Here is a 12,308-nt window from a genome sequence, read left to right on the forward strand (position 1 = left end):
CTATTCTTAGCTCCCTTAAATACAAATTCAACTATTGTTAGTCTATATAAAAAACCATGAAGAATAACCATGATCAGATTTTAAAGTATATTTTTTGCAATCTGCAAAGTCAGTAATCTTGTTTCCAATTTTTAGAACTTTATGGCATAGAATAATTCAACAGGAAATATTTATAATTTTAAATAAGAAAAAGCAATAAAACCTGAAAAAAAATCTTTGGATTTCTGTCATTTGGCTTTTTAAGATTAACAATATAATGGACAAATCGCATAAAAGCCAGTAGTTTTAGAAGATGTAATGTACAAATCTCCATTTTCTCCCTATACCATCACTTTAAAATGTCTAAACAGATGTCTGTTTTTTGACCTGAAGAACCCTTAACTTCCCTTTGTTGCTAAAAATAATTTTGAAAGTCACAAAAAACATCTTGATATTTTTTATGAAAAACAAACAAACCCAAATCCTCTTTCTCAGTACTCATTTCTTTTACAACATCACTAAGGATATCATATTACTTAAAATATTGACTTTACATGATTATATGTATGCAATGCAATTTTTCAATGCCACTTACCTGATAAAAAAGTTAAATCTAGGACACCTCAATGTTGCTCATTTATTCTCTAAATAGTACTTCCCCATCCTTTGAGTAACTTGTTAATTCCTGATTTATTTTTTAAAGGTTGCACAGGTCTTGACAAGATTTAACGTGTTCATCTAGGAAATGTCTTTTTATAAACCACACTAAAGTTCTGACAGACAAGGTTTAAAACCTTCCCTAAACAGTCTGCTAAAAAAAAAAAAAAAAAAAAAAAAAAATCTCTAGAAAATAATCACTCAGATGAAGCGCTTGACATTTAGAGGAATGCTCCCATTCTCCTTTACTGAGATGATTCCTCTTTCCCACCCGTCTTTGGTTCTATAAACCCCACCTATCCCATAGGTCCATGGTGCATTGTTATTCTTGTTACTGTTCTCACTTCCAAGAGAAGAGGAGGAACTGGTTAAGTCCAACTGCCCGGAGCCAAAAGATCTCAGCTGATTGCCACTGCCACCTGACAACGGGATGAGAAAAGAATTCAGATAGATCCCTTTAACAAGAACAGTAGAGGCTGGTGCCCACACAAAATGCACAGATGTCTGAAATATCTATCAAGTAAAGCAGAAGAGGTATTTGTCAATTCAGGGAAATCTCACAATTTATTAATCTTCTTGGTCTCCTTCTAGGGAAAACTGTCTTAGCCATTTACTGTTAGTTTATAGCCATTCAATGAAAGGGTAGACAGTTGCTAAAAATAAAGCCTCTTTTGCAACCCAGAATTCATTGTTCAGTATGAGTTTTGATACATATGAGAAAGAAAGAAAAAAAAAGGGCAGAGAAAGTAACCTGGGGGGTTTTGTGGCAGATCTATTACAATTACAGACAGTCCTCGGGTTACGGATTACGTTGGACTCGACCTACGTTTCGTGGTTAAGTCGCCATCTCCCAGTTACAGTATTTATTAAAAAAAAGTTCCGTCATTTCGACATATGTACATATGTGCTTTATGTTTTTTATTATTTATTTACCACAAGTAAAGTTCAGGAATTGTTATCTTTCTTTTAAATGTTTTTTACTGTTTCACTTCATTACTGCTGTGTATGTGCTCCATGTGAGTGACATAGGTGCTTATGTAGGTGGGTTCCGACTTACGGCGAAAATCGAGGTATGTCATGCCGTAGGAACGGATCTCCGACGTAACCCGAGGACCTACTGTATTCTAATATAAGAAAAGCATCAACTTAAGAAGAGACTGACTGCCTAAAAACTAACCTTTTTAAAAATAAAAAGAGGTAGCAACAAAGAAGGTAATCAAGACCCGTGTTAATACAATGAAAAAATAAATCAGGAAGGTATTAGTTTTTCTTATGTTTTTAAAGCTTTCTACTCTGTAACTGTTATACAATCATATTTAAGTTAGAACAACTTTTAGCATAAAAAAATTATTTCCACACTTACAATCAATAAAAAACTTAAACTTATTTTTCAAAGGCTTTATGTAGTTATAAGTTTAATTCTACTTACTATAAGATTAAACATACCAAAAATTCTTCCAAATTTGTAAACTGAGAAGAAAAAACCCATTGGTTGTTATATATTAGATCATTTTAGATGACTCTACAATGTAAAAATGATCTAATATATAACTCTGAAATTTATTATAGCTGAAATGTATAGATTGCTATAGAGGGAAATAATAAGTAATTTAATCTACCTTTCCTTGGAGAACTTTGTGGAGAAGTGGGAGGAGAAGAAAGCTGTGAAGATGCATTTGATATCGTATCTTCTGCTTGTTTCTTGTGTCGTTCCAGACTTCCTTCTTCAGACAAAGAAAGGATTTTCTTTAAAGCTTGTGGAGAGTTTATGCCTTTAAGGGAAAAAAATAAACGAACAAATAAGTATTTTCAAGACTGAAAAGAAATAACATTAATAACTAAAAAACGTTTTTTGTGTTAAGATTTAATATTACATTTAGATTCAAGTTGTTTACAATTTCAATGGTCTTTGTACTCTTCACAGTATAGACAGTAAGCTTATAGAAGACATAGATATCCCTAGGTTTGTTTCTGATTGACAGCTGCCAGAGTTTAGAGATGGACTGTTTTGGGGTCTAAATCTTAATGTAATCACCATCTTTATTCAACAATATGTTAGACAACAATAAATAAAAAGAATATTTAATACTAAGAAGTCAGGTGTGAGTTGGAAACAGGTATTTTGATGTTATTGGATATGTTCGAGCTCAGGTGAAGTGGAATGATGGGAGAAAAGTCAACAGTCAAGAGCTAAAAGGAAGCAATAAGAAAGCAAATAAAAGAGCTCTAAGGAATTCCATTCAGTTAATATTTGCTCAAATAAATAGATGAAAGAGAATGGAGAAGACGACCCAAGAAAGTAGGTAAAAGACCATGGAGGGAGGTTGACAGACAGTCAGAAGGGAATGATCTAGTGCCAAGTGTGAGCAAGTAAAATGAGGGTTGGGGGAAAAAAAGGGTAATATTTGCCAAAATAAGGTGATTTAAAGAAAGGAAAGAATTTAGAAATAGAGTCACATTAAAATGTTTTATGAAGTAAATATTATGAGGCACTCTCAATTACCTTACTTTGAACAACAAAAAGATATTTGGGAAAGCATTATATACTGAAACTATCTCAGTAAACTGCTAGTTTTAATGTTCTTAACAGAATTCATTAAAAAGGAAGCAATGAAATTTAACAAAGATCTAATCCTTCATTTTAACTCATGTGTTTGATGTTTTAATACAATCTTTTCAAAAATCACTTTGAAAGTGAGATTTAAAAAAAAAAATTGTTGATTTCAGAAAGGAAGGGAGAGGGAGATAGGCATATAAATGATGAAAGAGACTCATTGATCAGCTGCCTCCTGCACGCCCCATAGTGGGTATCAAGCCTGCAACCCGGGCATGTGCCCTGACCAGGAACTGAACCGTGACCTTTTAGTTCCTGGGTCGAAACTCAACTGCTGAGCCATACAGGCTGGGTGCTATCCTTTTTTTTTTTTTAAATAGAATTTTCTTTTATTAACATTGTTTTCTTTCATTCATATATTTATTCATAAAATAATTTGGCTGAATGGAGATATTTTTGAGCTTGCTGAGTAGACACCATGAGCAAAGCTCACCTCCTGAGTGAAGAGCACGATTAAATGAGATACTCTGTAAAATCAGTACCTTCCACTGACACAAGTAAAGTTTAACTTACTAAACATCAAGGCTTTATTAAGAGATAATAATCAGGGGGAGACTCAAGAGTATTAGACAAAGTTATCCAGGACAAGCATTTCCCCCTAACCTGAAAAACATGACAGCGAATAGCACCGAAAGGGGAGATGAGTTTATCACCTACCGAAGGGTGGGAGATCCTTGACGGGCACTTTCTTCCGGGAAGGATAAAGGGACACGGCGGGGACCTGCAGTCCTTGGTTGACTTTATGTGGTGGCTGCGGCTGCTGGGGCTGCGGCTGGGGTTGTGCTTTCTGCTGTGACCCTGCCCTCGGAGCCACTGGGGAGGTCTCAGTTTTGACAGGCTTCTTGTCACCAGGATTCTTAGGCACTGATAATTGTTTGGTTTGAAAATAGAACAAGAAATTTAAGAAGTGAACAGCTACATACAAGATAATTTTAGGACTGCCTGAGCATTTTCTGCAGGTAGAATACTAAAACATGTCTTTTTTTTCCCTGTTGCCTACACAAAGGACAGAAAGGGGGTAAGGGGAAACCCTAGTTATAGAAAGTATTAAAGGCATGACAGGACAAAGGTATTTATTTACCTTAAGAAACTAGCTATCTCAAAGGTGATTATACTATTAAAGAACACATTAAAAGTAAAAATAGAAAAATACGGGTAGCTTAACACATGTGTGTGCATATAAAATAACACAAGTATATCATAAAAACTACGACAGGGAAATTGTTAGAAATGATTTTTCTAAAATGGTGTCCGAAAGCCCTTGGCATATATGAGCTTAGATTTTACTTAATAAATATATCTTTTTACTATCAAATTCTAAGGGGTAGAGTTATGTCAACTAATAGCAGCCAATACTGCTTGAGTGCTATACTAAGCATATAATTCCATAGCAGATAGAAAGCAAACCAATTCAATAGGGCAATTAAGTGCTATATTTTTTCGTATGTTAATATTAAAACCGACTCAATTACATATGCATACTTCCTGCAATTTACACATAAGGGAACTAAGGACTAGGGAGCTCAGGTAGCTTGCCTAAGGTGACCTTGCTGGGCTGAGGAACAGTCAGGACGAGAACTCAGACCAATCTGACCGCAGAGGACAAGCTCTTCCTTCATCATGACGCACAGAGCTTCTACAATGTTCGGGGTAAATCTAAGAACTTGAGTTTTCTCAATATACACATAACATTTATATTCTACAGAAGGTGTTTTCAAACCTGCCCATACAAGACCCAGCCATGTCCTAAATGGAAATGCCTCTGTCTTACAGATTCAGATGCAAATAAAGAGAAAAGTGCCCCCGTTTCTAGCCTGGCCAGGTTTTTAACAGCTGGGACGCCTCACATTAGTCCGAGTCGTGCTTCGCTGTGTAGCAGCATTAGCAGAATTACTGCTTTCCGTGGTAGCTGAACTTAATGCCCGGTTCTGTCTGGGCTTAGGGGATAAAGGGCAGCCAGCATAGCTAGTTGGGCCCTGCTCGGACTTGGTGGGCCCCTCACCCCTCTCAGGTTGTCCTTCACTTTGGAGGTATCGTGAGAATATAAGGGATGCAAATGGGAGAGACATCACACACGTGGCCCCTGCCTGCATACTGGCCGTGTTGGGAAGAAACCAAAACAACAGGCACCCTAAATAAGTCTCCGGTGTCATCCTCCCCACACTAACCCAGTTGGACACAAGGCCTAGCCTAGGGCAGTGCTGCATGGTATTCAAGAACAGCATTCAAGGTGTCCAGGGTGCTACTTCCCCCAGCGCATTAAGCCCCACTCTGTCACCACCTAGACCATTGCACAGGAAACACACCTGCATCCCCCCAGATTCCACAGCCACTTGAAGGAAACACTCACATGTGTTGGTTGCTGGCTCACACTGCAGGGATAGCGTCTGAAGACTCTCCTCATCCATTTCTAGCTCCAAATTGGACAGGTACTGCTTCACTTTTCGAGCCATTTGGGCATCTTCGTAAAGCTTTTTGGCATTGAGAAAGGAACTACGACGTACCCGCTTTTTATGCCCACCTGTCTGAGCAACGTCTAGCACCGTTGCGTTTGCACTACCCTGGCTGAGGGACCTGGAAGATGAAAAGGTAGATATGCAGCTCACTCTAGCATGGGATTACTTTATCTCTTTGAAACGTGCCAAGACTTAAAAAAATAATCTACGTTCAAAAGATCACATGCTTTATTCTGGTAAGTAAGCTGTTACAAAGGAATATAGGATAGTAGGAATTACATTTTTTTAAAGTTAAAAAAGAGCCCTGCACACATACATATATATGTTTGGTGCCTGTTCTGTTCCAACTAGGAAATTCTACTTTTCATTCAAGGCAGTCCTCTCATAGAAGCCAGCAAATAATCTAATAATTATATAATTATATGTAAAAGCTCATGCAAGAACACAACTATAATTGGGATTTACATTAATTTATTTCTCCTAGAGAGGATGTTTTACATAGATTTAAAAAAATTAGCTAACTGTTTACAATTACTTTCTTATTCCTTGGGTTAAATATAGTGAGTTTCTAAAGTAATATGGTCAAATTGTTAATAAAATGGTCATGCAAATGTAAACATATGTACAGAAACTAGCACATGAATTGTTAAGAATTATTTTTCAAAAGAGTTGGTTTATAGAATGAAAACAGTAGTTAGTTGAGCTGTAAAAAATTTAGTTTTAACACCTAGGGGCAGCTTTTATATTACATATATTTACTTCTCAAATATCTGTGCAACAGAATTAAAATTGCACAATTTTTCCATCTCACATCCCCCCTTCCCCACACTCCTCCCACTTTAGGCTTTCCCTATTTCAAAACACAGAAATTATATTAATATAAATTCTTTCTGAAAGCTTCCAAGTATGTCTGACCTACAGTGCCCGGAACAATCATCAATCATTTCACAGCTCTCATGGATCATGACCTCAAAAGCAAAAGCCCCAACAGATTAAACTGGAAATCAGTTTGCCAACTGAAATGCTGCAAGAGCAAGAGGGTTAAGAAAAAAATGCAAAGCATCAGGAAATAGAGCAGGTAAGGAAACAATGCAATGAGCAGAATAAGAACTGGGTGTGGGTGTGGAAGTCGCCGCCACTTACCCCAGACTCCTCCATTTCTTCTTCCTGTAGGTGAGAGCCATGGAGGTTGAAGCATGGGTGTAGAAAGAGACAGAAAGATCACAAGCTCAGAAAGAGAGGACTAGACTTCCGAATAAGCAGTATAAGAAGCCCACAAACATGAAACTGCATAATCACCTCACACACACACCTTGGCCAGAAATATTTATGTGGCTCAGAAGACACATGTTTTTGTTTTAAAAGGAGACTGATTCCTGTTCTCCTCTCCTTCATGGGATTAGTCATTTTTGACTAAGCTGACAGCTAAATCCATTGTGTGCATATTGAAACAATGCTGTTGGGTTATTTACATATTTTACTTCATACTACCAATTATGAGTTTTAGCTCTACAAATGACTGTTCCGAAAAATAAGGAACCGATAATTGTGCCTCATGTTAGATGAAAAATGTTTGAAGGACAAACTGTTTATACTGTTGATATAGAATAAGGTATTTATTCCACATTAGAGCTCAGTGGAGATTCTTTGCATGACCTATTAGAATTTCTGCCAAGCTACAAATATAAATAATTCCAATTTCCCTCATTTATTAGCTAATCTCCACCTTCTCTATCCCCATATGTGCCCCTGAAGTTAACACTCACCGAGTCCTGAACATGAGGGCAGGGTCCATGTTAACCGAAGCCATTCGGCCAACATGACGAATTTCTTTCGCAATCATCCTTAGTTTCTCAAAATTGACCAGTCCATCGACCTTTGAGTCATTTCCTACAATTGGCAAAGAAGAAAAAGGGAATCACATGGCATTTGTTCTCTTTTCAAAAAAATTATATTTCCTAAATTTTATTTTTGAATTACAGTTGATATGCAGCATTATTTTATGTTCATTTCAGATGTACATCATAGTGGTTAGACAATTATAGACTTAGAAAGTGATCTTCCCAAGAACTTTAGTGCCCACTCGGCACCATAGGTATTTAGTACAATGTTACTGACTACATTCCCTAGGCGGTACTTCACATCCCCTTGACTACTTTGTAGCCTCCAGTTTTACTTCTTAATCCCTGACATTTATTCTATGCTTCCACCAGTGAAGGAAGAAATCCTCTACTTTGCATTTACCTTCATGAAGAAACGTGAGATCCTTCTTGATAACTGGGAATAGAGGGATTATGGGAGGCTGTAGGTTTTGACTATTGAGGACATTGCGATATTTTGCCATGTTTCTGGAAGGATCGAATAGGTCTTGGAGATCCTGAAATAGCTTTTCATATTTATTGGGAAGTTTTTCCCAGGTGGTTCGCAGTCTTGCTACTGGTGCCAGGTTTAGGCCACTAAGAGGGAAAAAGGAAAAGTGGTAGAAAATTAAATGACTCATCCTTATGAAATGAAGGAAGTGAAACAGTACATTGTTGATTAGCATATAGCACCTCTGTGTGTATCCTAGTTACACATAACAATTTACAGAAAAATTCATAAGAAACTATTACTAACTCCAGGTGATGAGAATGGAAGATGGAAGCAGAATCAGCATCAGGGGATTTTGTTTTACTCTTCTTCCCTTTGTACCCTCCTGATCCGTTTACTATGAGCAAAACCACTAAAATGAAACTATCATGAGGATAGAATTTTGTTTCCTTGTTTACCTCTATACATAGAGCAGTGCTTGGCATATAACAGACTGGCCAAACATCTTAACAGTAATAAAGTAAAACAAAAGCATTAATAGTAATGAGAATATGGTCAAACTCCTAGACCAGTGGTTCTCAACCTTTCTAATGCCGCGACCTTTTAATACAGTTCCTCATGTTGTGGTGACCCCCCAACCATAAAATTATTTTCGTTGCTACTTCATAACTGTAATTTTGCTACTGTTATGAATCATAATGTAAATATCTGATATGCAGGATGTATTTTCATTGTTACAAATTGAACATAATTAAAGCATAGTGACTAATCACAAAAACAATATGTAATTATATATGTGTTTTCCGATGGTCTTAGGCGACCCCTATGAAAGGGTCGTTTGACCCCCAAAGGGGTGGCGACCCACAGGTTGAGAACCGCTGTTCTAGACAGAGAAATGACTAATTTAATAATCACCATCAACATCAATATAAACTGTTCCAGCTTATAGTTTCCTCCAGTCTCAATCTAAGCAACCAAAAGGGAAAAATAAGGAACATTTCCTGGGCATCTTCATTGTGCTGGCTGATGGAACCCCACATACATTACAGTAGTCAGCCCCTTACCCACTGTTTTGCTTTTAGCAGTTTCAGTTACCTGTGGCTAACTACAGTACAAAAATATTCAATGAAATAATCCCAGAAATAAACAGTAAGTTTTAAATTGCACGCTGTTCTGAGCAGCATAATCAAATCTGATGAGTTCTGTCTCTGTCTCTTTGGAATGTGAATCATCCCTTTGTCCAGCCTGCCATGTTGTATACGCCCCTTGCCCGTTAATCACTTAGTAACCCTCTGGGTTATCAGATCAATTGTTGCATCGAAGTGCTTGTGTTAGGTAACCCTTATTTCACTTATTAATGTTCTCATAGCTATTCACATAACTTTTATTACGGTATCTATACATATAAAAGCCAAGGGACCGGAATGCCTGAATGACCAGAATGACTGGAACAACCAGTTACTATGACGTGCACTGTGGCTGGCCAACCGATTGGGGGCGGGGCCTGCTGGCCAACCTCCCGCAGTTCCTCCCCCATGCTGGCCTTGCCCAATCGGCTCTCATTGGGGCACAAATTTGTGCACCAGGCCTCTAGTACTGTTCTATTTGTCCTATTTTATTATTAGTTATTGTTGCTAACCTCTTAGTTTGCTTAATTTATAAATTAAACTTTATCATCAGTATGTCGGTACAGAAAAAAAACATATGTAGGGTTTGGTACTAGCTATTGGTTTCAGGCACCAACTGGGGATCTTGGAACGTATTCCCCATGGATAAGGGGGACTACTGTATATCATTTAATCAGCTCCATAACTCTTTAGCAAATTGTTATTTTACAGAGAAATAAACTGATGTTCAGAGAAGTTCAAGTAATTTTCCCAAGGTTACAGAGCTAAAAAAAAAAAAAGTGAATATAGATTTTCTGTGCTCCAAATCAGCATATAGGAGATTTTTAAAATTAAAGATCAGGATCAGGATTCCGAGAAAAAGAATTGTTCAATATAATTCAATTACGACAACTACACTTAGACAAATTATATAGTGTTCCTGGATTGATATATATTTCTAACCTGCAAAGTGAATTGAATCTTAAGACAAATATGCTCTCTTACCTGATGATTGCAAACATTGAGTTAAAATTCTTGCATTCCCTACAGTGGAGTGCTATCTTGATGAAATGCTTAATGATCTTCATCCTCTTCAGCTGGTTTGTCTCTCTCAGGATTTCAGACGCTACCCAAAATGTTTCCTGGTTAATGACTTCTTCAAATTTCTTCAGGTTGGCACAGCTGGTTTTTGATTTCAGTTTAAATAAATCATCTATGTATTCAGTAGGTTCAATGTTGCGGAAGAGTTCAAAATTTCGCATGGAGAGTTGTGTGGCAACTTCCACAGTACTGAGCTGCAGTAGGGAAATTTGACTCTCTCTCAACAACTCCTGAGCATCTTCATCTGAACAAAGGGTTTCTGTTTCCATGTTGTTTTTCAAGTAATATCTATAAAAAAAACAAAAATTCAAAGCCTAAGCAACAGTCTCACAATATTCCTTAAAAGAACATTGCTATTTTTTACAGAACATTTGAAAGAACACTGAATTGAATGATGGAAGAATTATTTGACTATAAGAATGTAGCTGCTGCCCTGGCCAAATGGCTCAGTTGGTTGGAGCATCGTCCCGTACACCAAAAGGTTGTGGGTTCGATTGCTGGTCAGGGTACATACCTAAGTTGTGGTTCCAGCTTAGGCGCATATAGGCGGCAACCAATCGATGTTTCTTTCACATCAATGTTTCTTTCTCTCTCTCTCTCTCTCTCTCTTAAAATCAATAAAAATATATACTTGGTGAGGATGAAAAAAAGAATGTAGTTGCTGTCTCAGTCACCAGATCATAGAACCATCTATCCAGAAGCCATTGATGAAAATTAACAAATCACATGGAATTTCATGTGCATCAGTTGTAATTCCTTTTTCTCCTGTCCTTCCTTAATTTCTATATTATTTTGCCCCCCTGTTTTTTTTTTTTTTTTTGCTAAAAATGACAGAAAATAGCTAAACTAAAATTTTCAATTTAAATAAAGAAATAGGCTCTCAGGAGGAAGCAGGAAGATCAGACACAGGTCATGGTTCTACTTTCCCAGAGAGAATCTGTGGCTATTGATAGGTTCATATTGGATCGATCCCAGTTTAGTTATTCAAATACCAAAAAAATCTATAAGCTATTTCCCCCCTATTTGATCCAATGAGAAGAACAAAACTAAAACAAGATTTTAACTGTTAAATATCGGATTTTCACAAAAACCCCTACCAGTAAGTGGGGCAGACATTACTCCTATTTTTCATATGAGAAAACAGAGGCTACCAAAGATCAATGACTAATTAATCCCGGTTACAGAGATAGGAACTCAGAGATAGTGCTCCTTTTGCCTTGTAAGCAACTTGTTGAAAATAGAATCCAGATGTTCGCCTTGTGATTTTTTTTTTTTTAAAACAGACACTTTCCCTAAGTCAAATTTCATAAGGAGAAACAGAACGAGTACAGAGGGAGTTCTGCCAAACTGGTCCTTTGCATATTTTGCCAAGGCAAACATGGCAGAGAACACATACCCTGGGCCACTGACATGCTGATTTAACACACTCAGTTTTGGCTACTGATGAAGCCCATGACACCTCTCCATCTCTAATTTTCCTGAATAATGAATGTGAATCATGAATCTTCACCTCAATTGGGATTTGTAGAACTCCATCATGGTTACAGATATATCAATGTACATTGAAATAATAATGCAAAAAAACTGACCTCCAAATAAAAGAACACTACCTGCTAGTGGCAGGGTTGGCAATGAAGTAAAAGTGAAGAGGAGTAGAAGGTTATAGGTGTTAGCAAGAAAACAGGTTTTGAATGAATCTTATCAGGGTTTAGATGCATAAAAAATTCAAGTACAGTGAAACACTCCATATGGTGAGTAACATGGGAAAAAATGTGATCTTGGGAACCATGTAATTTTCAGTCAGTGCAGAATCTAGTCATTATATGAGAGTCAAAACTTAACTACTTTTTCAACTTTTACTAATCTATGCTTTGAGAATACAAATTACATATATCTATCAATGGAAAAACCATTTAAGAGACTGACAAAATCATATACAATGTTTTCTTTCAAGTTGCATGTGTTATATAAGCACGTGTGCAGCAGGGGACCAAGCCTCCAGCAACTAAAGTTTGGTGCCAAAGTTAAGAAGTGTTTTTCACAGTATAACATATAAATACACAGCATGAGCCAATTACATTGTCA

At 37.0% G+C, this 12,308-nt stretch overlaps 1 protein-coding gene and 1 non-coding gene across 11 annotated transcripts in view; one reads left to right on the forward strand and one right to left on the reverse strand.

Annotated features, from left to right (window-relative positions):
* RAPGEF2 (Rap guanine nucleotide exchange factor 2) overlaps nucleotides 1–12,308 on the reverse strand; it is a 243,388-nt gene that overhangs the window by 7,904 nt on the left and 223,176 nt on the right. For 6 of the 10 annotated variants that reach the window (XM_070415385.1, XM_070415384.1, XM_070415390.1 and 3 more), the window contains 8 exons: nucleotides 10,128–10,511; nucleotides 7,951–8,162; nucleotides 7,473–7,596; nucleotides 6,850–6,873; nucleotides 5,601–5,824; nucleotides 3,908–4,114; nucleotides 2,256–2,408; nucleotides 981–1,055 (listed from right to left, as the gene is read on the reverse strand). In XM_070415385.1, the coding sequence (XP_070271486.1) occupies nucleotides 981–1,055; nucleotides 2,256–2,408; nucleotides 3,908–4,114; nucleotides 5,601–5,824; nucleotides 6,850–6,873; nucleotides 7,473–7,596; nucleotides 7,951–8,162; nucleotides 10,128–10,511 (1,403 nt within the window). The remainder of the gene's footprint in view (nucleotides 1–980; nucleotides 1,056–2,255; nucleotides 2,409–3,907; nucleotides 4,115–5,600; nucleotides 5,825–6,849; nucleotides 6,874–7,472; nucleotides 7,597–7,950; nucleotides 8,163–10,127; nucleotides 10,512–12,308) is intronic. The other 4 variants (XM_070415387.1, XM_070415394.1, XM_070415392.1 and 1 more) reach the window with 2 other exon arrangements.
* On the forward strand, nucleotides 1,241–1,364 carry LOC139011938 (small nucleolar RNA SNORA40). Its single transcript, XR_011471742.1, has one exon. It is a non-coding gene; the product is annotated as a small nucleolar RNA SNORA40 (small nucleolar RNA).

The sequence above is a fragment of the Myotis yumanensis genome, unplaced genomic scaffold (genome assembly GCF_028538775.1).
Source record: "Myotis yumanensis isolate MYYU_CA2020_CCGP unplaced genomic scaffold, mMyoYum1.0.hap1 SCAF_5, whole genome shotgun sequence".
Taxonomy (NCBI): domain Eukaryota; kingdom Metazoa; phylum Chordata; class Mammalia; order Chiroptera; family Vespertilionidae; genus Myotis; species Myotis yumanensis.